The 27,823-nt window shown below is 40.8% G+C and overlaps 2 protein-coding genes across 18 annotated transcripts in view; one reads left to right on the top strand and one right to left on the bottom strand.

Annotated features, from left to right (window-relative positions):
• FBXO36 (F-box protein 36) overlaps positions 1 to 12,180 on the bottom strand; it is a 109,782-nt gene extending 97,602 nt beyond the window's left edge. The window contains exon 1 of the mRNA XM_081243335.1: positions 11,703 to 12,180. Coding sequence (XP_081099461.1) covers positions 11,703 to 11,798 — 96 coding nt within the window. The 5' untranslated portion in view covers positions 11,799 to 12,180. The remainder of the gene's footprint in view (positions 1 to 11,702) is intronic.
• Positions 11,113 to 27,823, top strand: part of TRIP12 (thyroid hormone receptor interactor 12) — a 144,879-nt gene continuing 128,168 nt past the window's right edge. For 8 of the 17 annotated variants that reach the window (XM_081243316.1, XM_081243315.1, XM_081243320.1 and 5 more), the window contains exon 1: positions 12,315 to 12,429. The gene's annotated coding sequence lies outside the window, so the exon portion shown is untranslated. Of the gene's footprint in view, positions 11,158 to 11,359; positions 11,429 to 12,314; positions 12,430 to 12,583; positions 12,754 to 27,823 lie in introns of those variants that run through there. The other 9 variants (XM_081243321.1, XM_081243322.1, XM_081243319.1 and 6 more) reach the window with 4 other exon arrangements.

The following is a 27,823-nucleotide window of genomic DNA, read 5'->3' as shown; positions in this document are numbered from 1 at the left end:
AAGGAAGGACACTGCATAATGATCAAGGGATCAATCCAAGAAGAAGATATAACAGTTATAAATATATATGCACCCAACATAGGAGCACCTCAATACACAAGGCAACTGCTAACGACTATAAAAGAGGGAATTGATAGGAACACAATAATAGTGGGGGACTTTAACACCTCACTTACACCAATGGACAGATCATCCAGACAGAAAATTAATAAGGAAACACAAGCTTTAAATGACACAATAGACCAGATAGATTTAACTGATATTTATAGGACATTCCATCCAAAAAGAGCAGATGACACTTTCTTCTCAAGTGTACACAGAACATTCTCCAGGATAGATCACATCTTGGGTCACAAATCAAGCCTCAGTAAATTTAAGAAAATTGAAATCATATCAAGCATCTTTTCTGACCACAACACTATGAGATTAGAAATAAATTACAGGGAAAGAAACGTAAAAAACACAAACACATGGAGGCTAAACAATACGTTAATAAATGACCTAGAGATCACTGAAGAAATCAAAGAGGAAATCAAAAAATACCTAGAGACAAATGACAATGAAAATACGATGATCCAAAACCTATGGGTTGCAGCAAAAGCAGTTCTAAGAGGGAAGTTTATAGCAATACAAGCCTACCTCAAGAAGCAAGAAAAATCTCAAATAAACAAACTAACTTTACACCTAAAGGAACTAGAGAAAGAAGACCAAGCAAAGCCCAAAGTTAGCAGAAGGAAAGAAATCATAAAGATCAGAGCAGAAATAAATAAAATAGAAACAAAGAAAAGAATAGCAAAGATCACAATAAAACTAAAGGCTGGTTCTTTGAGAAGATAAAATTGATAAACCATTAGCTAGACTCATCAAGAAAAATAGGGAGAGGACTCAGTTCAATAAAATTAGAAATGAAAAACGAGAAGTTACAACAGACACTGCAGAAATACAAAGCAATCTAAGAGACTATTATAAGCAACTCTATGCCAATAAAATGGACAACCTGGAAGAAATGGATAAATTCTTAGAAAGGTATAACCTTCCAAGACTGAACCAGGAAGACATAGAAAATATGAACGGACCAATCACAAGTAATGAAATTGAAACTGTGACTAAAAATCTTCCAGCAAACAAAAGTCCAGGACCAGATGGCTTCACAGGTGAATTCTATCAAACATTTAGAGAGGAGCTAACACCTATCCTTCTCAAACTCTTCCAAAAATTGCAGAGGAAGGAACACTCCCAAACTCATTCTATGAGGCCACCATCACCCTGATACCTAAATCAGATAAAGATACTACAAAAAAAGAAAACTACACCAATATCACTCATGAATATAGATGCAAAAATCCTCAATAAAATACTAGCAAACAGAATCCAACAACACATTAAAAGGATCATACACCATGATCAAGTGAGGTTTATCCCAGGAATGCAAGGATTCTTCAATATATGCAAATCAATCAATGGGATATACCGTATTAGCAAACTGAAGGATAAAAACCATATGATAATATCAATAGATGCAGATAAAGCTGTCGACAAAATTCAACACCCATTTATGATAAAAACTCTCCAGAAAGTGGGCATAGAGGGAACCTACCTCAACAAAATAAAGGCCATATATGACAAACCCACAGCAAACATCATTCTCAATGGTGAAAAAATGAAAGCATTTCCTCTAAGATCGGGAAGAAGACAAGGATGTCCACTCTCGCCACTATTAGTCAACATAGTTTTGGAAGCTCTAGCCACGGCAATCAGAGAAGAAAAGGAAGTACAAATTTGAAAAGAAGGCGTAAAACTGTCACTGTTTGCAGATGACATGATACTACATATAGAGGATCCTTAAGATGCCACCAGAAAACTACTAGAGCTAATCAGTGAATTTGGTAAAGATGCAGGATACAAAATTAATGCACAGAAATCTCTTGCATTCCTATACACTAATGATGAGAAATCTGAAAGAGAAATTAAGGAAATACTCCCATTTACCATTGCAACAAAAAGAAGAAAATACCTAGGAATAAACCTACCTAAGGAGACAAAAGACCTGTATGCAGAAAACTATAAGACACTGATGAAAGAAATTAAAGATGATACCAACAGATGGAGAGATATACCATGTTATTGGATTGGAAGAATCAATGTTGTGAAAATGACTGTACTACCCAAAGCAATCTATAGATTCAATGCAATCCCTATCAAATTACCAATGGCATTTTTTATAGAACTAGAACAAAAAATCTTAAAATTTGTATGGAGATACAAAAGATCCCGAAAAGCCAAGTCTTGAGGGAAAAAAACGGAGCTGGAGGAATCAGACTCCCTGACTTCAGCCTATACTACAAAGCTATGGTTATCAAGACAATATGGTACTGGCACAAAAACAGAAATATAGATCAATGGAACAGGATAGAAAGCCCAGAGATAAACCCATGCACCTATGATCAACTAATCTATGACAAAGGAGGCAAGGATATACAATGGAGAAAAGACAGTCTTTTCAATAAGTGGTGCTGGGAAAACTGGACAGCTACATGTAAAATAATGAAATTAGAACATGGCCTAACACCATACACAAAAATAAACACAAAATGGATTAGAGACCTAAATATAAGACCAGACACTATAAAACTCTTAGAGGAAAACATAGGAGGAACACTCTTTGACATAAAGCACAGCAAGATCTTTTTTGATCCAACTCCTAGAGTAATGGAAATAAAAACAAAAATAGGGCTTCCCTGGTGGCGCAGTGGTTGAGAGTCCGCCTGCCGATGCAGGGGACACGGGTTCGTGCCCTGGTCCGGGAAGATCCCACATGCCGCGGAGTGGCTGGGCCCGTGAGCCATGGCCGCTGAGTCTGCGCGTCCAGAGCCTGTGTTCCGCAACGGAAAGGCCACAACAGTGAGAGACCCGCGTGCCAAAAAAAAACAAAAAACAAAAAACAAAAAAAAACAAAAATAAAAAAATGGGACCTAATGAAACTTAAAAGCTTTTGCAAAGCAAAGGAAACTACAAACAAGATGAAAAGACAACCCTCAGAATGGGAGAAAATATTTGCAAACAAATCAACGGACAAAGGATTAATCTCCAAAATATATAAACAGCTCATGCAGCTCAATATTAAAAAAACAAACAACCCAATCCAAAAATGGGCAGGAGACCTAAATAGACATTTCTCCAAAGAAGACATACAGATGGCCAAGAAGCACCTGAAAAGCTGCTCAACATCACTAATTATTAGAGAAATGCAAATCAAAACAATGTGGTATCACCTCACAGTAGTCAGAATGGGCATCATCAGAAAATCTACGAACAACAAATGCTGGAGAGGGTGTGGAGAAAAGGGAACCCTCTTGCACTGTTGGTGGGAATGTAAATTGATACAACCACTATGGAGAACAGTAAGGAGGTTCCTTAAAAAATGAAATATAGAACTACTGTATGACCCAGCAATCCCACTACTGGGCTTATACCCAGAGAAAACCATAATTCAAAAAGAAACATGCACCCCAATGTTCATTGCAGCACTATTTACAATAGCCAGGACATGGAAGCAACCTAAGTGCCCATCAACAGATGAATGGCTAGAGAAGATGTGGCACATATATACAATGGAATATCACTCAGCCATAAAAAGGAACAAAATTGGGTCATTTGTAGAGACGTCGATGGATGTAGAGACTGTCATACAGAGTGAAGTTAGTCAGAAAGAGAAAAACAAATATCACATATTAACGCATATATATGGAACCTAGAAAAATGGTACAGATGAACCGGTTTGCAGTGCAGGAATAGAGACACAGATGTAGAGAACAAACGTATGGACACCAAAGGGGGAAAGGTGGCAGGGGGTGGTGGTGGGATGAATTGGGAGATTGGGATTGACATACATACACCAATAATGTATAAAATAGATAACTAATAAGAACCTGCTGTATAAAAAGATAAATAAAATTCAAAAATTCAAAAAAAAAAGAATCAGTAAGTGACTTAGCAAGATCACTAGATGAAAGGAAATTTACTGGAAGCAAAAATCAATTGTGTTTTTCTTAGTAGCTACAAATGGAAAATATAATTGTAAAAAGGAGTTTAAGTTACAACAGATCAAAAAAGTCAAACACCTAGAATTCTAACAAGATATATGTAAGATTTCTACACTATAAGAAATCTTTGAGCAAAATTAAAGCATATCTAAAAAATTCTAAAAGGAAGGATATACTATATTTGTGGATTGAAAACTTGGCATTGTAAAGATATTGATTCACCACAAATGGACCTATATATTCATTACAATCCCAATCAAGACATCAATAGGTATTTCTGTGGAAACTTAAGCTGATGGGAATAATAAATAAAATAACACAAGTTGTGAGATGACTAATGAGTTAGAACAATGATTTTCATGGAAAAGTGAAGTTTGACTGATTTGGTATTGGAAGAAGACAAGGCAATATAAATACTTAAAAAGATTTCTTGAGTATTTGCTGCTTTGTACGAGGCACACTGCTGGGTGTTTTCCAAAGGGCATCCACAGAACCTCAGATCCTGAGATGCTCAGAGGTAAAGGGGTTCGGTAGTCACACGCCCGTACAAAAAGCTCAGGCTGCTGTTTCCTCCCAGAGATTCCTGTTGCACAGCAGGATTTTAAAGCTTCTGATAAATTTCGGAGAAGAAAAGCAAATAGAATTGTGTTGAACCCAGAACTTTCCAATCTTATTTGATCATGACCTCTCTTTGAGAAACACTAGCCTGGAGTGCTTTTTATATTTTTTGGTTCTCACCATTATCTGTGAAGTAGCCAAGGGTTGAACTGTCCATTTTACAGATGAAGAAATGGAACCTCAGGCAGGTGAAACTTACACCAGGTCATATAGCTACTAGTACAGGATCTGTGATGCACCCTCAGTTTTTCAAAAAACAAAACAAAACAAAAAAATTCAGTGCTTTTTCTAGGGTCAAACACTACTTTCATGTGAATAGCATTTCAGAGATGGAATAAACCTTAGTGATCTCTTAGACTAGTAACCTTATTATGCTGATGAGGCAACCGGGGCCCAGACAAATTAAGTGTTTTGCCTCAGATCAAGAGCTTACAGACGAGTAGGAGGAATACAAGGATCCATGACTCAGTGACTCCCAATTAAGTGCTCAACTGCCCCATATAATTAGGAGGCAAATCTGTGTCTATGGAGGGCGAGACCAAATTAACTGCCCAGATTGAGTAGGCACTCAGAGATGCTGAATGAACGACTTACCTGGGAGATGATCCTGGAGCTCTATCAAGTCCTCATGTAATTTTTTTTTTAATATAAATCTATTTATGTATTTATTTTTGGCCGTGTTGGGTCTTCATTGCTGCGCGCGGGCTTTCTCTAGTTGCGGGGAGCGAGGTCTACTCTTTGTTGCAGTGCGTGGGCTTCTCATTGCGGTGGCTTCTCTTGTTGCAGAGCACGGGCTCTAGGCACGCAGGCTTCAGTAGTTGTGGCACGTGGGTTCAGTAGTTGTGGCTCACCAGCTCTGGAGTGGAGGCTCAGTAGTTGTGGCGCACAGGCTTAGTTGCTCTGCGGCATGTGGGATCTTACCAGACCAGGGCTCAAACCCGTGTCCCCTTGCCTCGGCAGGCAGACTCTTAACCACTGAGCCACCAGGGAAGTCCTCTTATATAATTTTGAAATGAGGATTTAGGAGCGATTTGATCACTGGGTTACAACAAAGGACTGAATATTGTTATTTTAAAAACTTTAATCACCTCGTTGGTATTATTTTCTCCCTCTCCCCTGAAAAGTACCACAGCCCACTTAAAAAACTTAAAAGGAATTTGAATTTCTGAGTAAACGTGATTTCACAACTTTAATGGGGCACATCCTGGAGTGTCACAGGCTGCAAATCATTTTTCTGGAGTCTCAGATAGGAGGGACAGGAGAGGAATAGTGTGGGAGGAGGCACGAGCACCCGGCTGATCGTGCCGTGCAGGGAAGGGTATGGTCACTGCAGGTGCTGCTGTCAGGAGGAGACGGAAGAAAAAGCCAAGCACTCCCAGAGGAGGCCCTGCAGGGCTGGGCTGAAAGTTCTGAAGTGCAGCGAAGAAGGGAAAAGCTTACCTTTAGGGTCAGAGGAACATGAGGGCCTCTGAGAGACAGCTGAAGAACAGAAGGGTAAGTCTGGTCTTAAGCCATGGGGAAGAGGAAAGTAAGCGAATGCAAGCATTCCACTGACCTTTGTACTTTAAAAAGAGCAGCAGTAGTTCTTTCTGTGTAGAAACGTTTTGGTTGTGGCTGGTGGCCACCGGGCAGAACGGGCATCGTGGCTGCGAAGTGCCATCAGTGGGAAAGTTCCGTTAAGGACAAGGAGAGTCAGCAGAGGCAAACCTGTTTACTCTCCTCTGCTTTATCTTCTCCACTCATATGACTCTTGGGGACCTTACGTGGGGGGGGCAGGGCTAGGGCAGAGCATGATTTAGGGGTTCCTGGGTCCCCTGGGAAAATACCACCGTAATATCAAATTGACTGCGCCCCATCCAGCTCCCAAAATTTGCAATCTGGCGTCTATATGACATGATTTCAATTTATTTGAGAATTTTTGTTCTTTAAGTTTTACTGGAGGGCAAATAAATCTATTCAGTAGACCATCTTTGCCTGACTTTATTTTCCACAACTCTCTCTCTTTCTCTTTTTTTTTTTTTTTGGCCTCACAGGTTGCATGATCTTAGTTCCCCGACCAGGGATGGAACCCAGACCACAGCAGTGAAAGCCTGTCCTAACCATGGACCATCCGGGAATGCCCTCCATGCCTCTCTTTTTTAGCTCATTAGTACAATCACACACCCAACAAGGCAAGGGAGGGCAGTCCCCTAGTTTCTCAAAAGTAATTACTACCTACATTGAAAACAAAAACGAAAGCAAAAATAAATGTAAGTCCAGGGAGTTTCTAGACACTAAAATCTCCTTAAAATTTTACAAGCAACCATTAACCCAACTTGCACCTCCTCTAAATTTGTGGAATTAGGCTCAGCCCCGCAAAGAAAAACACAGCAGGATCTTTGACACCGTTATTGATGCTGCCCAACATTTAGTGTGGAAAGTGGCTCAAAGCGGGTGCCGGTGAAACAGGAGGAAGATGACACACAGAGCAGGGCAACTTCTCAAAGTAAGTTATCCATTTATGTTTTCATTTTAAACCTTTATTGCTTTTCTCTGATTATAAAAATATTACTGTAGAAAAATTCAGATCTTTCAGAAATAGGCGATGCAGAAAGTGAAAGCAATCCATAACTCCATCCATAAGAGTGAATCACTCTAGCTTTTCCAACATTTAGTTAAAACAAAATAAAACTGTTGTTAATGTTCTTTTTTAAATGGGATCATACTATGTTTATTTAACTCAGCAACTTGCTTTCCTTGCTTAAGATTTTATTTGGTCTATTGAACAAATAAAAGATCCATCACATCTTTTTCAAAAGACTGAGTCATATTTTATGGAAAGGTTTACAATTATTTTACTTTGGTGTACATTCTTGCTCACATGTGAAAGCATTTTTGGATATAAAATCCTAGATATGGATTTGCTGGGCCAAAGGGTGCATGGATTGACATTTTTATTAGACTGTACTAAATTTTAAATCTTTCAAATTGAAAGATTTAAATCTTTAATCTTTTAACTTAAATCTTTCAATCTTTTAATTTAAATCTTTAAATCTTTCTGTGGATTGAAGTGGCACCAGCACAATTCTTTGTTGTGAAGTCACTGAAATGACAGCTTCCTGTCACAGGCTGGCATGGGACCTCAGGTGTTCTCAGTTTGTCAGTGCTACAGCTCTAAAGCATGTGAAAAATATTTGCCACTTTTGGGGAATGAGCTTTCGGATTTTTTTTTTTTTCAGATGACATTAGCTTCAGGTATCTTTTTGGAGTTTTGAGTAAGATTTAATGAGATAGATAAAATAAGACTAATCTATTTTGTAATTCTTCATCCTTCTTTCATCTGCTGGAGTGACTATAACATATTGGTGCTCTTGGGGCAACCACCTGTGTTATTAAGAGCAAAAGGCCATATCTGCCAACTCTCATCTACTCATCATATAGTTACTGTTTCTAGCAGTTTCCCAATATTTGTCACATTAAACCTAAGTCACCAGTTCTAACCACCTTAAGCAACACTTCTATTTCAAGAGGACAAATAAGACAGAATTCCAAGAGTAAAATGCTTGTAACAGTACCCTCCTGGACCTCACGGTCTAAAGTGATTTTTGCTTCCTCTGGACTCATAGATTTTAAAATGTTTGCACTATTCATTAACTTAGCAATTGCTCAAGAACCTCCTTTGGACTTAAAACAAAAGTTAAACCATTAGAGTGTTTGTATAAATCAAGTCACTAACTATATTCTTCTCACTAGACTATACGCTTCATGAGAGGAGGGACTTTGTTTGGTTCACTGATGATTCCCTGAATCTAGAACAGTACCTGGCATATAAAAGATGCTCAATATTTGTTGAAGGAATGATAAATTCTTCGAAGGCAGGAATATTCTTATATTTTGCATCCCCACAGTAAATGACAAGTTGCTGATTAAAATTAAGGAAAGGGGGGCTTCCCTGGAGGTGCAATGGTTAAGAATCCGCCTGCCAATGCAGGAGACACGGGTTCAAGCCCTGGTCTGGGAGGATCCCGCATGCCACGGAGCAACTAAGCCTGTGCGCCACAACTACTGAGCCTGCCTTCTAGAGCCCACAAGCCACAACTACTGAGCCCGTGTGCCGCAACTACTGAAGCCCGCGTGTCCTGGAGCCCATGCTCTGCAACAAGAGAAGCCACTGCAATGAGAGGCCCATGCACCACAACAAAGAGTAGCCCGCGCTCTCCACAGCTAGAGAAAGCCCGTGCGCAGCAACAAAGACCCAATGCAGCCAAAAATAAATAAATAAATAAATAAATTTACATTTAAAAAGATAATAAAATAAAATTAAGGAAAGGATCTTCATTCAGAAACACAACTTAAGACTTTCTTAGAAGCTAAGTGTGAAATATCCCTGGCCTAAGTAATATTCAAGATTCTTTCTAGCCCTAACTCACTATGAATCTACTAGTTTTCAAAGAATTAGAAACCAATATAATATATATTATATATATAGAACTAGAGTAAAGAATAATTGGGTAAATCTTTGATTTAGAAAGCAGGGCACTGATTTTTCTAAGCCTCTGGATCATCATTATAAAGATCAGATTTAAGAATTAAGCTATATTGACCTCAAGCTATATTCTCTAAGTCCCTTTTTTGAAAGAAAAAAAAATCATGGCAACAAGTTAACTGGAAATGTCTCTATAAGCATAAAAGTATGATTTTAATGTCACTGTATAAGCAAGAAGGCAAAGGAAATACTAATGTACAATGTTTATATATTTTGAATTGTGGCAATAGTGGTATGATGCTAATGAGAGATATATCTGCCTTTAAATCAATGTCAAATGTGCAGTTATTCGGATTTAAAGCGAATAAAAATAAAAGCAATGAAAAAGAATAAAAAAGGGAATCACAGTGAAGGAAGCATCCATCTAAATCTGGAGCATATTTTGGATAATATACAATATTTTGGGGAATAAAGGCAGAAAGAAAGAGAAAATATGTACAAGAATCAATTTTAGAAAGTTACTCCAGAAAAAAGTCCATCTTCTAAAACACATTGTAATTCTAGTCTTTTAGTACTTATTTATGTCAGATTGTCTCTCACTGGATGTTTGGTTTCCTGTGCTGAGACTTAGAAAACTTATCTTGTGGTTAGAAACTAGCATATTCTCAAGATGGTTGACTGAAAAGACTATTTTTTAGATTTACTATTTTTTTTACAACAAATTTTACTTTAAAAAGAGAGTGAATTAATCAGATTTGAGATTAACTCTCACTGGTAGAACTGTAGTGAATATACTCAGTCTGCTTAAAAAAAGAAAAAAGATCAGAACTTGAAAAGGATTTTACATATAAGCAACGGGACAGAAGAAAAATAGGGCCTGAAATAGTTGAGAGTTTCTGAAGTGTTTTTTAAAAAAAAAAAAGAAGAAGAAAGAAAAAGAAAAAAATTAAGAATACTTCTGGGGGAGGGGCAAGAAAAATGTCATGAAACAGTAGTTGAAGGAAGGCATGCGCCCAAGTTAGACAAGGGAGCAAAGTCTGAAGAACATCAACAACAGAACCATTCTTGGGGAAAACTAATACCAGGAGGACTGCTATGGTTAATTTTCTAAAACAGAAAGGTAAACAAGTAATTTAGCTTGTTGAAGCTTACAACATTACAGTATAATACACTTATAATACCAGGCTTGCAAGAATAAGAAACACTCAAACAATTTTTAAAGACAAGTTATGGAAAAGTCTGTAAAGTAAAAATTAGAACATTCTAACTTACTTGAGGTAGATAAAATAGAAAATGAAGTCAGAATACATAAAATATTGCTTTCAATCACTCATGCTAGATGTGAAGAATTGTTAGGATCATACATCTTATAGCAAATGGAAAACTGTCAATCCTAAAATAAATGTACAAGAAGAGTAAATTTCTGTCTTTAAGAAATTAAAGAAATTCCAATTAAATATGTAAAAATTTTCTTTAAAAGTGTTCAATTAAAAATTTAAGTTCGATAGGCTATCAATTGATATTACGCTTGTAATATTTATAAATCTTAGATCTAAAAATAAATATACATTATTTCTATTTTAAAAGATGCTTTTGAAGCTCTAAAAATCATTGTCTATTTTATTGAAGGGCTCATGGAAAAAACTGATGAAATATTCAATACGTACACCAAAACAAATATATACCAAGTTCTAAATTTCATTTTTTAGGAATACCATTTTTGAAAGTGCAAGGTGCACGAATATCTCGGTGACAGGTGTAAGCTCAGCGAGGAATCAGAAACGAGTTCCGAGTGGAGGACCCATTTATCTTGATCATTTCATGGGCACAATAAATCATCCACAAAGCCCACCTTAAACAGCTTAAGTAGTCATAAAAATAGGCCGATAGTTACATGAGCGATAACATAATCCTGGGTCTTATTGTTGTGAAGCAGATGTCATTATGGGTGGGGCTGACGCGCAGAGCAGCTGAAACATTTTTGTACCACCCCCCGCACACTTTCAGTGGGATAGAAGGGGCTCCGAAAAGGTAAGGAGAAAGCTCTCAACGCTCAATTCCTACTAGAAATAAGGAAGTTTTGATGTGGGCTTGGTACACGTAAAGACCACAATTAGATGTGAAAAATCCCCCATAATTAAACCCTCCCCTGGAAAAGAGATCTTCCTTTTCTCTCCTCCCCTGCCGGCTCCTCCTTGGGACACTTGGCTGAGTCTTTCTTTCCCTCCTTCCCACGCTGAGGTGAGGCTGCACGCAAGGCAGAGACGCCTGTTTTTCTTTTCGCGCGGAGGGAACTCTGCGGGTAGGAACCCGGGGTGACAGAAGGGAGCGGGCGGCGTTGTGAGGAGGCCAAGAAGGCTCGCCGGGTACGAGCCGGGCTGGGGTTGGGGAGGGACACGCGGGCCGCCGGGCCCGCAGAGGAGGCCGAGGTGACGAGGGAAATCTCCCGGCTCGAAGCAGGGACCCGGCGCTTCCGGCTGGCCACAGCCGCTCTCGGCCTAGCGCGGCTCGCGTTCCGGGCTCCACCGGGGCGGGCAGAGAGTTTACTAAAGAGGGTAACCGCGGTTCGCACTTGCCTGGGACCGGGTGACCAATAACTGGTAGTAGTCTTTGCTCGGCGCCGGGCCTTGTCCTACAATTTCGAACAGAGTCTCCGGCAGCCACGACGCCATCTTGGGACGCCACCACCGTCGCTAAGACAACCAGGAAGGGGCGGGGCCTGATTGGGGTCATGGGGCAAAAGCCCTGGTTTAAATTGAACCCTACTTTTGACCTGGCGGGGTGTTTCTAACTTGGGGTGATTGTCCCCTCTTCCAAGGGTTAGAGGGAACTCTGAGCCGTGAAATTTCCACCTTGAGGTCCCGGGTGACCCGAAGGGGAATTAGTTCCTGCTACCACCGAGGGGAGGGGGTGACCCCGGCGGAGGGATACCAAGCGAAGTACCACATTCCCCTTCCTGGTCCCTCGAAGGGATGGGGAGGAGATCGCAGGCCGCTGGGGAAGTCGAGCCGGGCGTTGGGGGAGGGAGGGGCGATGTGATGGGCTGCGAGTAGGCAGCGGGGCCTGTCCCGCGGACGAGCCCGTCCGGTTGATTCGAAGGGAAAAGTAGTTCCCGGAGGGTGTTGGAACGGGCGGGGAGGGAGGCGGTGCGGACGGAGGCGCACGCCGGGCGCGGTGCTGCGGCTCAGCTGATAACTGAAGGGACCCGAGGAGCCGCCGCCGCCGCCGGGGGGGGTGGGGGGAGCGAGTGGAAGTTACTGCCGCGCCACCGAGTCCGGACCGGAGACTTTGGGGCCCAACTAGGTAATTGGGGCGCAGTTCCGAGCGGCGGGGCCAGGCCTGGGGGAGGGGGCTGTGCTGAGGGGTTGGGGGGGTAGAGGTGGGGGGGAGGAGCTGGAACAGAAAGTCCCAGGAAGCTCGGTTGTGTCATCGCCGCGATTCGGCCCTTGCTCGGCCTGTTCCTGGCGGCAGCGGCGGCGGGGCCGCGGAAGGACCGGCCTGGGGGTTTACGGGCTAGGCGCTCGAGGGAGACCGCGGCTGGAGGGACCGGGGCCGGGTGGGAGCGGAGGGGTCGCTGGGTGCCCCCTCCGGCCCCCCGCAATGAGGAGGGCCCTACACGGAATCGGGGTAAGGCGTGCGGGTCTGGGGGAGCCCGGCGGGGGTCGGGGGGGCCGGAAGTGGGCTTTGGAGCTGGGAGGGCGTCTAGGAAGAGAGAAAGTGGGGGGCCGGAAGTGCAGGTGGGGGGTGTGAAGACGGCAAGGGTTCCCCGGAAATGGGATGGGGGGCCCGGAAACCGGGAGAGGGGAGGCTCCTGGGCCAGGGACGGCCCGGAAATGGAAACTAGGGAGCAGCTCGTGTGACAACAGTTGTGGGAAGCGAGGGTCAGAGGAGGGAGAGGCCGGAGTGACTTTAGACCGCAGTAAGGGGTTTCCTGCCGAGGGGAATGGTTGAGGGCGGGCGAGGCCGGAGACGGGGTCTGCGCTGAGCAGTTGCTTCAGCCGTGGGAAGTTGAGGCTGAGGGAGGATGACGCCGAGAGAGGATGCAGGGGGGCGTGAAAGAGGCCGAGAAACTTGGCCGAGAGGAGCAGAGCATCCTTCTAAATAGATCAGCGTGGAAATTGGGGGGAGGGGGTCAACCTGTGGGAGGGAGGTGGACCAGTTGTTGCTCCAGTCGTATTAGCATTCAAAGCGAGTCAGGCGATTAATTTATTTATATGTGGATTACATAAAACCTATTATAACGTTTGTCCATTCGGTTCACCCTCCCTCTCTCCTCCATCCCCCTGCATAGTGAGTGGGTTTCTAGTTCTGAAACAAGTTAGAGGGGAGTTCAAATAACGAAGGTGGTAAAATCCCCCATCCTGTCCTTTCTTCGTGTTGCTCCTTTCCTCGTGTTGCTCCTTTCCTCAGAATAAGAGAAATCTTTCATTTTCTGGAGGAAAAAAAAATAAAGATTTAAAAACACGTGCACGTCGTGGGGCGCGGGGGGGGCTGGGGGTATCTTAGACATTTGAACTCCTGCTGGGGGACGGGAGGGAACTGGTTACCCCGTGTGGCGAGGAGGGAACGGAAGGGGCTGCTCCTAAACCCTTAAGACAGATTGGTTTGTGTTTGATAACGCCGTTTTACTTTGAAGGAGGTGTAGCTTAAGCTCCGTGCCTTGCGGTGGGTCTGGTTCAGTTGCTTCGTTAGGTCACTGGGGGAGAGAGAGTGTCAGTGTGGGAACGTGGGGCTGTGTGGGGCGGGAGGACGTTTAATAGCGCCGTGGATCTGTTCCGAGTGGACGTCTCACTGCTCCCCTGCTGCCTCCCTTCCTCGTCGGCCTTCCCCGATCTTGCCTGGACTGCCAGCTCACCCGATCCCCGGGCTTTCCTCTGGTTTGTAGGCCCTTCCGTGGTGTGTTGAACTTTCTGTTCCTCTCCAGTCTCTTTAGCTATTTTTGGCAGTTCATTTGTTAAAGACCTGGAAAGTTGAGGCTCAGAACCTCCTCTCCAAAAGCAAAACAAAACAAAAAAATACGGAGTAGAAAGTTGAAAGAGCTATTGAGTGGGGTAAAAAACCGACGTTCGGAACAAAGGTCCTAGTTGTTAGAGAAGAAGGCAAGAGGCCTATGTATGAGGCCTGTGTGTGTCGCATTTACCCGGGGCGGGGAGCAGTTAGAGCTGAGGAGTGATGTTATCAGAGGTTTAGAGACGATAAATGGCAGAGGGTTTTATTGAGGCTTATTTTCATATTTAGAGCATGCAAAGAGATCAGTATTAAGTGTGAATTTTAGAGGAGACAGTTTCCAATTGTTTTAGAAACTCCCTGCTCCACATTCAGCCCCAGCTTTTATGTCATCTTTGTGAAATTGGGGAGCTTTTATTTCATTTATTTTAAGCTTAAAGAGAGCACATTAACATGGCTAGGGGTTGTGGGCTTTGTCCACATCTGCCTTTCTGTGAATGTGCCAATATCCATAAGAATTGAAGAACTGTAATTAAGATTATCATTGTTTCCATTCGCTTCCCAGTTTTTTCGGGAGTTTGAGTGATTTTTAAGTCTGTTCAGCTGACGTTTCCTATTTAATTTGTGTCCATGAACAGGCTTTTTGTTTTATTTTTCATTTACTTTCTAAAAGTTTTAGAAAACTTTTGGCAGCTAGAGTTCCTGAAGGTGCTAAACAAATATTTTTAAGATGAATGGGATGCTAGGCCAGGGTAAAATCAGTGCTTTCGCCTAGCAAAGTAAATTTGAAGGAATGTTTACTTTTCCATTCTAACTTTCAAGCTTACTGCATTTGTTATCTGGTTAAGGTTATATGATCCTATTTTAAGGACATCATCCTAGCAAAGAAGACACATGCTGGCCTGGGAATTCGTAACACTGCCAGTTAGTAGCTCTGTGACCTTGAGCTATTCTCTGACCCTGTCTGGCCTCCATTTATTTTAATCTGTAAAATGGGGGTGGATAGTCCCTGTCTTACCTACCAGCTGGTTGTGAGATCCAGTGGATATAATGGCTGTGAAAAACTACAAACTGCTAAGTAAGTTTAAGACAATTGTCATTAGCTTTAGAAAATTACATTATCTATTTTGAGGTAATTACAAAAAGATAACTTTCCTCAGTGGTGGTGGTGGGCGGTGTCTATGTAAGGTAGGTTGGAGATACGAAGTTTATAGCACTTTATAATTTGAAGTTGCTCCTAGATTGGTAGTGGAACTTGGGCCCAGTTTTTATGTTACAGTAATTTTTTTTTTTGCATCAGTATTCTTGTTCACCAAACATTGTTAATTCTGTTGAGAGAAACTTCAGACAGATTTCTTTGTGTTTTTATTATGGACAAAATTTATACCTATTCTGGTTTGTGGCTCTTATGAAATTGACTTTCTAATATCAGAGACTACGATTAAGGAAGAACATTGCTGAATCTTGATCTGTTTTCTTTATGGAGTACGGGGAGTTTTTTGTTTTTAATTCTTTTAAGTGGATGGGTGGGGTTTTTGATGAGCAAATGTGATACCAATTGACGCTTTATTTTTGCCTGTTTGCTGAGGTAATTTGATGGACTCAAATTGAAAAAGCAACCTGCTTGTTGCTTTTCGTCTTCATTCAGGTTCTTGCTCCTGCCAGCCTGACATGCACTTTTCCCACATTTGAATCATTTTAGGTTCACTGCAACTCACGAGCACTTCCTCAAAAGTTTCTACCCCATGATCTTTTCCTTTTATTCCTTTGTTATCTATATGTGCTTCATTTTGTGATTATAGTGCTAGGTTTGTGGACATGCATTGCCTTTGTTTCCCTGACTGAATTATATGCTTCCTGAGGGCAAGGATTATCTAAATGTCATTGTGTTATGCCTGAAGGTATACTCATAAACCTGATTAAAAATAACACCCATTTTCCTTCCCACTCCAAACCAATAATGTTACCCTGGCCTTGCTGGCTATGCAGCCAGTCTTCCTGCTTGGAAAGGTTCTTGGCCCCAACAGATTTCTCAGGATGCTGTTTGGTGTAGGGCTCACAGTCTCTGACATCTTCCCCACTACTGTGCCATCAGAGTGCCTGGGTAGGGTGGAAGAGTAAGAATTTGGTGGATATTATATAAGACATATAATTTGTAGGTTGTTATATAATCTTGGTGCTTGTAGTTCTTAACATGTAGTGTTAGCTTTACATTTGTGTATTTTCTTTTGGTGCCTGGGTATAGTTCAGACAGCTATGCTACAGATTTCTTAAAGGCATAAACCTCTAGCAAATTGTTCTTTACAGTCTCGACCTGGTCTGCTAGGTTACTCTGTACACAGTGTGTGCTTGCTGTTATTTATGGTAAATAGATAAACACACTGATGACGAACCAGTCTTTTGATTTTTATTTAAGTAAAACTTAACTTGGCTGATGTCCTGGATTTGTAAAAATACAGTTCTTTATCCCAGTTTATTGATAGTTTCAGGGTATGGGCAAAAGAAGTTGTTTCCTAGACTGAAATAAGTCTGCTCGATAGTTTTTCTCTGAGGAATTAGAGATTTTGGTTTTGATTCTTCAGTAGTTTCATTAAACTGGATTGGCCAGAAGAAAAAGCTTCTTGGCGATTTTTCAGACTTACCGGTTTTGTCTTGAGTGTGCAGGAGCTGTTAATAGTCAGTTTTGCAGTTATGCTTGATACAAAAAGTCATTCTAGGGGCCTAGAGTAAAAAAGCTGCCTGTTACTTTGTTCTTTCATTAATGAGCAGGACTGTTCAAGTGAATACCTGATGTGAAGGTAAAAGACTTTGGTTCCAGTTCTGGCAATGCCTTTTCTATGTTTGTGACCTTGGACAAGTAATTTAACCTTTGTGAGCTTCAGGTGCCTAACCTGAAATGTGTGGTTATGGCCACCGACCCTAGAGTTAATTGTCATATAAATGCTCAACGCTCTTCAGGGGATTAGGCTACAGGGATGGATTGGAACACAGAGCCCTTCCTCCACTGGTTCATTGCTGCATTGACCGTTCCCTCATTTGTTAACGCTGTTCTACTTAGAACATACCTTTATCAATATTATGTATGTAGGTATTCTACTTGAAACTATTTTGAGCATAGAATAGTATTCCTTAGTTGATTATGAATTCCTTGAAGTTAGTCATAACTCTTTTATTCCTAGAATCTAGCACAGTGCCTGGCCCTTAATAAAGATTCTTTAAATGTTTATTAAAGGAATAAGCCTTGTGTGAATAAGATGATTCTGAAAGTGAAAATATTTTGTAATGGTTTAATGTAATGTCCTATTTGATTTGTTTTGATAAACATTTTGGATCACTATTAATGCTAACAAGATTTTGGGAGTTTTCTTCTTAATCTGTTGGTATATATTTTAGAGACTGCAAGTTACTTTGAATCATACATATTAAAAATAATTCGGGCAAGCCATTTCATATTCTTTAATTGTCCATTATTTGCATGTACTAGTTGATCACTTAAATGCTTCATGAGGCCCTAAGTATGTTTTGAGACAGTGTGCGTGTTTGTTAAGAATAAAACTGAGGGGTATTTTTTTGGGTTTTTTGTTGTTTTAATAAATTTATTTGTTTTTGGCTGCGTTGGGTCCCCGCTGCTGCACGCGGGCCCCCTCCAGCCGCGGAGAGCGGGGGCCACTCCTCATTGCGGTGGCTGCTCTTGTGGAGCACGGGCTCTAGGAGCGCAGGCCCAGCAGCTGTGGCGCACGGGCCCAGCTGCTCCGTGGCACGTGGGATCCTCCCCAACCAGGGCCCGAACCCACGTCCCCCACACTGGCAGGAGGAATCCCAACCACTGCGCCACCAGGGAAGTCCCAAAATTGAGTTTTATACATCATTTTAGCTTACTCTGTTTCTTTGTAGAAAGGGTGTATTTATTTCTATAAATATGTTATTACCCCTACATGGATTCTTGAATGCTATTTATAAGCTGAAGTGTCTATCAACAAGCCTTCAAGACTTCAAGTTACAGCATTTCAATGCGTATCTTAATCAACTTGTTGGCTTTCATAACCAGTGAGTTCCACCCCGACTTCACAATTCCTACTCATTCCACCCATGGGCAGCATTCTGAATAAATAGATGTACCTTGTGCCGTCTTAAGGTCACATTAACTCATTTTGAAGTCCTCTTAGTGGTAAACATGTGTGATGCCCTGGAAACCCAAAGTGAGTTTGTACAGATAGCCTATTTGAAATTCACTGTTGAGTTGTAATTTAAGCTGCTTTGTGTCCTTAGAGAGCAGGTTCATGGAGATCATATGGAGGGCCTCCCCCAGCCCCCTTTCTAAAAAAAATTTGTAAAACCCAGGTGCTTGTAGTTGCCTTGTAAACAGCAAATGTGTGAAAATTCTGTAACTTCTATGGCCCCAGTATTTTGTAATCCTGTTTTGCACTCTTGGCTGCATGCAGTCAGATTGGGCTGTTTGTTCCTCTCTGAACACACCCAGGAACTTCATTCTTGCCTTGGCTTTGATTGTCTGTCTACCTGGGTTGTTACCCCTCCCCCATCTTGTACCTTTTGTAGCTACATGTACACCCTTAACTTTCTTTTTTTAAAATTTAATTTAATTTATTTATTTATACAGCAGGTTCTTATTAGTTACCCATTTTATACATATTAGTGTATATATGTCAATCCCAAACACCCTTAACTTTCTTCAGTAGCTCCTGTAAGATTTTCAGTCTTCACTCTCTTCTCCCCTTCTCCCTTCTGCAACATTTTATTTGTTTCAGTTATGGCTTTCACAGTTTGTCTTATTAGTTGTTTACATCTTTTTTACGATATCTTTGGCTTCTTGGGGGTAGAGGTCCCATTCTTCTCTCCTCACAGAGGTTGGCACAAAGCTCCAACATAATGTGTTGTACATGGTAGGTGGCAGTGGTAGAGTTCATTTTGGTGACACACTGAGAAACTATATTGTGAAATAATAGTAAAGTATTGACACAGTTTACTGTGAACTTGCTTATTTTATTTTATTTTATTTTATTTTTTGGCAGCTTGCAGGATCTTAGTTCCCCGACTAGGGATTGAACCCCGGTCCCTCAGCAGTGAAAGTGCAGAGTCCTAACCACTGGACCGCCGGGGAATTCCCTCAACTTGCTTATTTTAGTTTTTCAGGGCTTGGTAGCTGAGTGTAGGATCCTAGAATATAAAATTTTGAGAATTAGGCTCATTAAAATCAGGTACTTAAGGGATTGTTAAGGCACTGGACTGTTTTAGTGACTTGGTTACCCCAGGTTTAGCATTTGGGGATTATGTTCATTAGTAGATGAAAGTTTGTTTATCATTACAAGTTTTTATCGAGTGCTTATTGTGCACCACAGGACTGTGCTGGGAAGAATACAAAAAGGACTTAGTTTTTGTTCTTTGAGTTTCGTTATATTTCGTTTAGTTGATGATCACTTTTATTCTTAAACTGACTTGATAACTATGTATAATTAGCATAGAGAAGTATTCTGTAAATATTTTAAATGCAAGTTTTCTGCATTTAGAAAACCTGATATGAGAGTCTAATTTAAGAAACAGATGAATTAGGGCATGCTTTTTTGGCTGTACTGAATAAATTGTTGGAAGTGCCTTCATTGTACACATATTTCATCAGTAACGAATGCATGTGCATTTCTGGTTCCATATAAGGTTTACCCTCTTGGAGAGTGCTGAGGAGAAATAAGAGACTTATAAAATGAGATCTCTTATTTCAAAATGTACTAATATTGCAGATAAATTCAAATTACGTCAAAAGAATATAACATTGTGCATATTTGTTATTAAGTACAAAGTTGAGTTTTATACAGTGAGTACTAAGAAGTTTAGAGAGAGACTGATGTTATTGAGGAAGACTTTATGGAGAGAGGGGGGGCTTGAGCTGGCCCTCGGATAGGTGTAGAAAGGACCGGGAGCTTAAAGGAGTAGTTGTGGCGAGGGTCTAATGGCCCTCTGGAGTAGAGGGTCCACATTTATGAAATAACAGGAAATTTGGGCTGAGATTATTGAGGTTCTTAAATGGGAGATTAAGAAATTCGATTTAAATAGACGTGTTGAAGTTACGGTAGATACATGAATAGGCAGTGACAACATGAAAAGATTTAATTTGTAAATGAACTGAAAAGAAAACTAAACGTGCTTTTAGATCTTATTTATCTTTTTATGAAATTGCTTCCCTTTCTAGGACTGCATATAAGGGTCTTTGTGGTAAGTTTTGGGGCAATAAAAGCAGTGGAGGTCAAACTTACTTCTTGTTCAGTTTCCCTGCTTAATAGTTTAAAAAGTTTTGTTCTGTAGGCAGGAGCTGGTTAAGTGTCTAAATGACTCCCACTGCCCCTCTGTTCAGTCACAGAATTCTTCCTTTAGTGGAAGCTGGCAGTCATTTTCCCTTAACTCATTCAACTATTGTTTATTCAGAGATTTAAAAAAAGTCGGTACTGTTTAAGAATTAATACATGTTTTTTGTGAGTTACTCAGTTATTTGTCAAGTCTTATTTATAGGAAAACCTTTTGTTTACTATCTAATGCACTAAAAAAATGTTTAAAACAAAAGCAAATTGTGGTTTAAGTTTTTACGTATTTTTTAAAAGGTGCAAATTAATATTAATCAAGTTAAATATTTTAATAAAATATTTGCCTCGCACTCTGGTTGATGTCACAGTAGTTGTAGTTGTTACCCTTTTACTTTTGCAAAAGTACGTACAACAGGATTTCAAACATGGGAAAACAGGTTACATGTGGCTGAAGGGAAAATAAAGCAAAAGAGAATATTTTATTTGGGGGTCTGGTAACCATAATATTTAGCTTTCTTTAGCAGCTTTTGTTTCTAGTATGTTCTTGTACACTGCTGTCTGTAGTTTGAATTAACTTGATTTTTCCTTATGTGGGGATGGCAGAGATGCTAGCTGTTAGTGCAAGTTTATGATGTAAAATAATACATTAAGGCTGTATAGTATAAAATTTATGGGGTTTTGTGGACTTCAGAAAAAAACATTTGTGAAGTCTCTGTATTTTACTGCTGCAACAGGCACTAGTGCTTATTTTTCTGCAAGGCAGTCATGCAGCTTCCTAGTTTTTTCCTTTATCAAGCATGTATTTCCATTTCTTCTGCCCACCTAGGGAAAGCAGGTGGGTTACTCTCCAGAGGAAATTAGGCCTGATCTCTGCCCTTCCATCTCAGATCAAAAAGTATTTGGGCCCTTCTCCCAGTAGATGGCAACAATTAGGCTCGTGTTTTTTTTTTTTTTTTTTTTTTTTTTTGCTGTACACGGGCCTCTCACTGTTGTGGCCTCTCCCGTTGCGGAGCACAGGCTCCGGACGCGCAGGCTCAGTGGCCATGGCTCACGGGCCCAGCTGCTCCGCGGCATGGGGGATCCTCCTGGACCGGGGCATGAACCCGTGTCCCCTGCATTGGCAGGCAGACTCCCAACCACTGCGCCACCAGGGAAGCCCCACTAGGCTCGTTTTTGAGAAGATTCTGTAGTTCTTAACTTCGTGACCAGACCTGTTTGCTAATTATTTCTCAACTGTCATTAGGAATTTTAGTATTGATTTTCACATTTTGGCCTCAAAATACTTTTGTCAGAAAACGAGACTTTTAATTGCAGAGTTCATCTCCTCTTCACCCTGTCTTTTGGCAAGTTTTGCCCTTCCCGTTACTGCTGTGCGGTGAGACTCGGGGAGTTTCAGCCTTTGGTGTGGCCCCGTAAGATAATCTGCCGCTGCCGCCTCTAACCAGCTAGTGTTACTTCTCAGCTGCCTGGATGTTAGGCCATGCCATGTTTTCCCCAGGTATCTTTCTCATTACACAAACTACTGAGAGGAATCACTAAAGAGATAACAGACCATCATTTGGGATCTTCGTTGTAGCACCTGTTTTAGGTGATATTCAATTTACATTTCTTGCATCAGCTGAGGTTTTGGTAAACTTAATGTTTGCTGGAATAGCAGCTTTTCTGTCTCTTCTGTGGGCTGGGCCTTCTGCTTCACTCATGCGTTTACTTATATTCAGCATATTAATGCTTTGGTGTTTGTTACTAAAGTTAAGAGGATTCATAATTGTGCAGTTAACTTGAGTTGACTATATTTAGAGAAACGTAGAACTTTTTCAGGATTCTTGCTGAGTTTACTTGAACATATAATGCTATATAGTAAAGGATTTGGGAAGTTTCCGTATTACTTAAGAGTTTAAAAATTAGGAATGGCTTAATCCATAGTTCTTTTAAGGTATGTGAGGCCAAGGACTTAGTAAAACTATAATTTTAAAAAATTCTGCAATTATTTCTGTTTTAAGGGCTGGAATTAGCATCATGGTACAAGGGAAGAAATTATCTTGGTTTCAGCAACTGCTGCATTGATTTTTAAAGGTGTTTCTTGAACTGAATAAGCAATACTCTCAAATCTAGAAAAACAACCATTTAAGACATCTCTGTTCTCAGTGAAGTTAGTCTGAAGTTAGCAGTGGAGGTGGAATTAATATATATGAATAATAAGCAAGTGGTATGTATTATTATAAGTAGTTTTGAACACTTATTATTTCATGTCCTAGGTTAAGGTACGGGATGATGAAGATATACAGATGTGGTGCTTGACCTTGAGTTTATAGTCTAATTAGGAGGGGGTGGTAAACTTGGGGACAAATTAACCATAAAAACTCTTAAGCTGAATTATGAGACATAAGTCAGATGCCTCATCAGGTGACTAGCTGTTTGGAATAGAGAATATGGTAAAAATATTACCAAGATATTTCTCAGAATAGTCGTGTTATCTGCATCCATGTATACTTGCCCACATAGAATTCTGAATTCAGTTCCTCGTTTCGTTACCCTTGTGATGTGACTTTCGCTGTAGGTATGTTTAATATAGTCAGTAGTGATATAAATCAGTCCAGTGGTATGGGAGATTAATGGCATAATAATAGTAAGGAAAGGCTTCATGAATAAAAGCTACAGCAACTAACCTCTATTGAATTCTTTCCTTGGTGCAATGGTATTTTACATGGGTTAACAGAGTCTCCGGGGGTGGGGTGGGATGGAGATGGACAGGTGAGTGGGTGAACTGAAGAGTCGGACATTCTAGACAAGGAGTGTAATGAGGGCGAATGAGTCTGTATCAGAAGAGGATATAAATTTTCAGAAGTGGCAGAGGAGAGTTAACTGTGCTAAGTAAATATATTCTGCATTCTGTGTTTATTTTAATGACTTCCTTGTCCTATATCTTTACATAAGGAAGATAGCCATATTCTTCCTATGCTTTGAGTATCCCTGGGTTATAACCCCAATTGGAATAACAGCAAAAATATAAATATAATAGAAAATAAGATGGAAGTGTGACTCAATATCTGTGTATACATTTACATGAACATTTCTCCTTAAAGTTGGCTTTTTTTTTTTTTTTCCTTTGCGGTACACGGGCCTCTCACTGTTGTGGCCTCTCTCGTTGCGGAGCACAGGCTCCAGACGCGCAGGCGCAGCGGCCATGGCTCACGGGCCCAGCCGCTCTGTGGCATGTGGGATCTTCCCGGACTGGGGCATGAACCCGTGTCCCCTGCATCGGCAGGCGGACTCTCAACCACAGGGAAGCCCCAAAGTTGGCATTTTTATCATGTAATTTTAATCAGTTTTCATAGAAAATTTTGCTTTTCCATGGCTACGCATGTTTATATATTTTGAAGGAAGTGTCATTTAGAAAGAATATGGGCTTTGAGGCTAGACACTGTTTAAACAAGGTCCCCATATGCCAGCTGTGTGATCTTGGGCAAGTCATTTAAACTCGCTGAGGCTTAGTTTACTTGGGTATAAAATAGGTTGCTGTTAGGATCTTACATAAATAGTATATACTTGATAAATAGTAGCTGCTGCTATTTTTATTTATAGTGATAAAGGAAAAAAATGTATGTTAATTTGACTATTTAGGGGAGGGTTTACACAATATCATCTTTCAGAACAGGGGTCAGCAAACGTTTTTTGCAAGGCACCAGATGGTGAATGTTTTTGGCCTTGCAGGTCAGCTCTTGTAGGGTGAAAGCAGCCATTGACCCTGTTCTCCTGAAACTTTACAAAGTGAAGTGGTTGTCCAGATTTGGCCTGTGGGCTGTAATTTGCCAACCTCTGTTCCAGAATATTACTTGCCACTGTTTACTTTGTTCATAGGAATTTAAAACGCTATCTGTATGTTTCAAAGATAACATGATAATGTCTAAGTGATAAAGGAGTTTAGGGTAAGTGGTTGAGAGCAAAGATTGGGATTCAGGACTTCCCTGGTGGCGCAGTGGTTAAGAATCCGCCTGCCAATGCAGGGAACACGGGTTTGAGCCCTGGTCCGGAAAGATTCCACATGCCTCAGAGCTACTAAACCCGTGCTCCACAACTACTGAGCCTGCGCTCTAGAGCCCGTGAGCCACAATTGTTGAGCCCGTGTTCCACAACTCCTGAATCCCGCGCGCCTAGAGCCCGTGCTCCGCAACAAGAGAAGCCACTGCAAAGAGAATCCTGCACACCGCAACGAAGAGTAGCCCCTGCTTGCCGCAACTAGAGAGCCCGTGCGCTGCAACTAGAGAAAGCCCACGTGCAGCAACCAAGACCCAATGTAGCTAAAAATAAATGAATAAATTTATTTATTTATTTAAAAAAAAAGATTGGGATTCAACTTAAATTTTGGCTCTAATGCTATTAGCAGTGTGACCTGCGGTAAGTCACTTCATTTTGTCTTCAGTTTCCCCACCTGTGAAATGGGAATAATAATAGGTTTGTTGTAAGGATTAAATTAGTTAATATGTAAGACTTTTAGAACAGTGCCTGGTACAGGATAAGTGCTCAGTGTGTTAACTGTTGTTAGTAACCATTCTTTTTGAGCGGAAGCATTTTTATTTTCCTTTCCTTTATTGCTAGCCTATCTAAAACAACAGGTTTGAGAAGAGAAGATGGATTTCTCTGAATCATCTTGGAATTACTTGAGTGACAGAGTTTTAGGCTTTGAAGGAGGAGATCAGTTGAGAGTGTTGGTAGACTTTGTACCAAGATGGACTTGGGTTCTAGTTTCCTAGTTGTTTGACCTTGGGCAAGTTGCTTAATGTGTAAGTTATAGAAAATACATAATTTACAGGATTCCTTTGAGGTTTTTTTTTAATATTTATTTTTGGCTGCATCACATCTTCGTTGTGGCACGTGGGATCTTTTCATTGCAATGCACAGGCTCGTCTCTAGTTGCAGTGCACGGGCTCAGTAGTTGCGGCATGTGGGCTCTTTAGTTGTGGCACGCAGGCTTAATTGCCTCACGGCATGTGGGACCTTAGTTCCCCCACCAGGGATTAAACCCACGTCCCCTGCGTTGGAAGGTGGATTCTTAACCACTGGACCACCAGGGAAGTCCCTTCTTTGAGTTTTTAATGAAAGTGAAGTATTAAGCACACTGCCTAGTTCACAGTTAAGTAGCTATGTTACATTTTTTTGATTAGGATTTTGCCTCCTAGGAGAAATTTAATAGTAGCTTTTCTTCTGATATTTCTTTTAAATGATGACTTTTTTTCACAGTTGTATTAATGTATAAAGACAGTGTGAATTTATTATTTTTAAGATGTTATAATTTTGGTGTTGAGTACACTTAATAGTTAAGATGAAACTTTAAAGATTGAAGGAAAAATATTCCTGACCTGGTATTACATTGTTTTGAAAAGCTTTTTGGGGGGCAGTTTCTTCTTTTTTTTTTTTTTTTTTTTTTTTGCGGTACGCGGGCCTCTCACTGTTGTGGCCCCTCCCGTTGCGGAGCACAGGCTCCAGACGCGCAGGCTCAGCGACCATGGCTCACGGGCCCAGCCGTTCCGCGGCATGTGGGATCCTCCCGGACCAGGGCACGAGCCCGTGTCCCCTGCATCGGCAGGCACACTCTCAACCACTGTGCCACCAGGGAAGCCCCAGTTTCTTCTTTTGATCTAGGTTCACAGGTTTATAAAAATGTTATAAAAGTAGTGTAAGGAGTATCCCATATTCCCTTTATCCACTCTCAAGTTCAAGGTTTTATTGTTGTTGTTAGACGATAAATTTGTTTTCAAACTTTTTAATCAAAAACTTTTTTTTTTTTTTAAAGAAATAGATGTGGTAAAATCTACTGAAAGAAGGTCAGTGTGGTGAACACTTTTTTTTTCATGTGGCTCTTTACCAGTGGTTGTTCACTTTTCATAGCGCTGTGAATGCGCTGGAATGTCTTGGTCCTGACTCTTGGCCATCATTGGTGAACATTATTATACGGAGTCTTAAGGTCCTCATTGGCAGCTGGACATTCCTAAATACGCTGCTTTTTAAGGGAATTACTTGCTTTGCTTTGTTCAATGAGTGCCGCCCCGCTTCCCCGTCCTTACTAGTTGGTGGGCTTGGATATGTTTAGACCCTACTCTCTAGCTTTATAGTGTTGAGTTGCAAAACTACTTGGCTAGAATTGTGTATTAAGTGGGTAAGTTGAGAGTGAGGGCTTGTGTCACGTGGTTTTAAGAGTGATAATTCTTGCAGCTCAAAGGTATTTCAGTATTTTTCTTTTTAGTTGAGGGGATCAGTAAGGCCTTTTTAAAATAGATACTTTAAACCTCTGGCTTCTGATAATAGTTAAAAAAAAAAAAAAAAAAAAAAGCAAGTACCTTTATCTGAAGTAGCTAAGGGCCTGTTGTATACCAGGCAGACATATGCAAAACCTTTTGCCCTTAACTTTCTCATCATATCTTTTCCTAAATGCCTAAAATTACTAATTTTAATCGTAAATTTCCTGAATTCCTAAATGTCTTTCCCTTTGCCTACCATTCCTTAGTAATGGCTCCTACTATCTGTACTTGCCTGCTTGAAGAGTCTTAGGTAAGAGGACTTAAATATTTAAAAAAATAAACATCTAAGTTTACAATAGTTTCAAATTTGCAGAAAAGTTGCAAAGATGGTTACCCTATACTCCTCACCCAGTTTTTTTAAGATCTTCCATTACTGTGATATATTTGACTCAACTAATGAGCCAATACTGATACGTTATTACTACTTACACTTTATTTGGACTTCCTTAGTTTTCTTTTTTTATAAATTTATTTATTCATTTATTTAATTTTTGGCTGCGTTGGGTCTTCGCTGCTGCACGCGGGTTCTCTCTAGTTGCTGAGAGCGGGGGCTACTCTTTGTTGCGGTGTGTGGGCTTCTCACTGCGGTGGCTTCTCTTGTTGGGAGCACGGGCTCTAGGTGCGCGGGCTTCAGTAGTTGTGGCTGGTGGGCTCTAGAGCGCAGGCTCAGTAGTTGTGGCGCCCGGGCTTAGTTGCTCTGAGGCATGTAGGATCTTCCCGGACCAGGGCTTGAGCCCGTGTCCCCTGCATTGGCAGGTGGATTCTTAACCACTGCACCACCAGGGAAGCCCTGGACTTCCTTAGTTTTTACCTAATGTCTTTCTGTTCCAGGATCCCATCCAGGGTGCTGCATTACATTACATTTAGTGAGCAACTTTTAAAAACTCAGAATTTTTGAGGCATGTGTTTCTCATTATAAAGTACAAAGTGATAGTTAAAATCTGAATAAAGAAAAATATAAGAAAATTAAGCACCATACATAATCTTACCATCTTATATAAACATTTTTGTATTTTCTTCTAGCTTTTGTTTTAATAAAAATGGGTCCATATTATCTGTTTCCCCCGTGCTATTATGATGAACATTTTCCTATTTCATTATGAGTTCATCATTAGTTTGCTTTGTATTTATTTGACTTAACCA

Source organism: Mesoplodon bidens (genome assembly GCF_964165515.1).
Source record: "Mesoplodon bidens genome assembly, chromosome: 8".
Taxonomy (NCBI): Eukaryota; Metazoa; Chordata; class Mammalia; order Artiodactyla; family Ziphiidae; genus Mesoplodon; species Mesoplodon bidens.
This window is presented reverse-complemented; position numbering and strand designations above follow the sequence as displayed.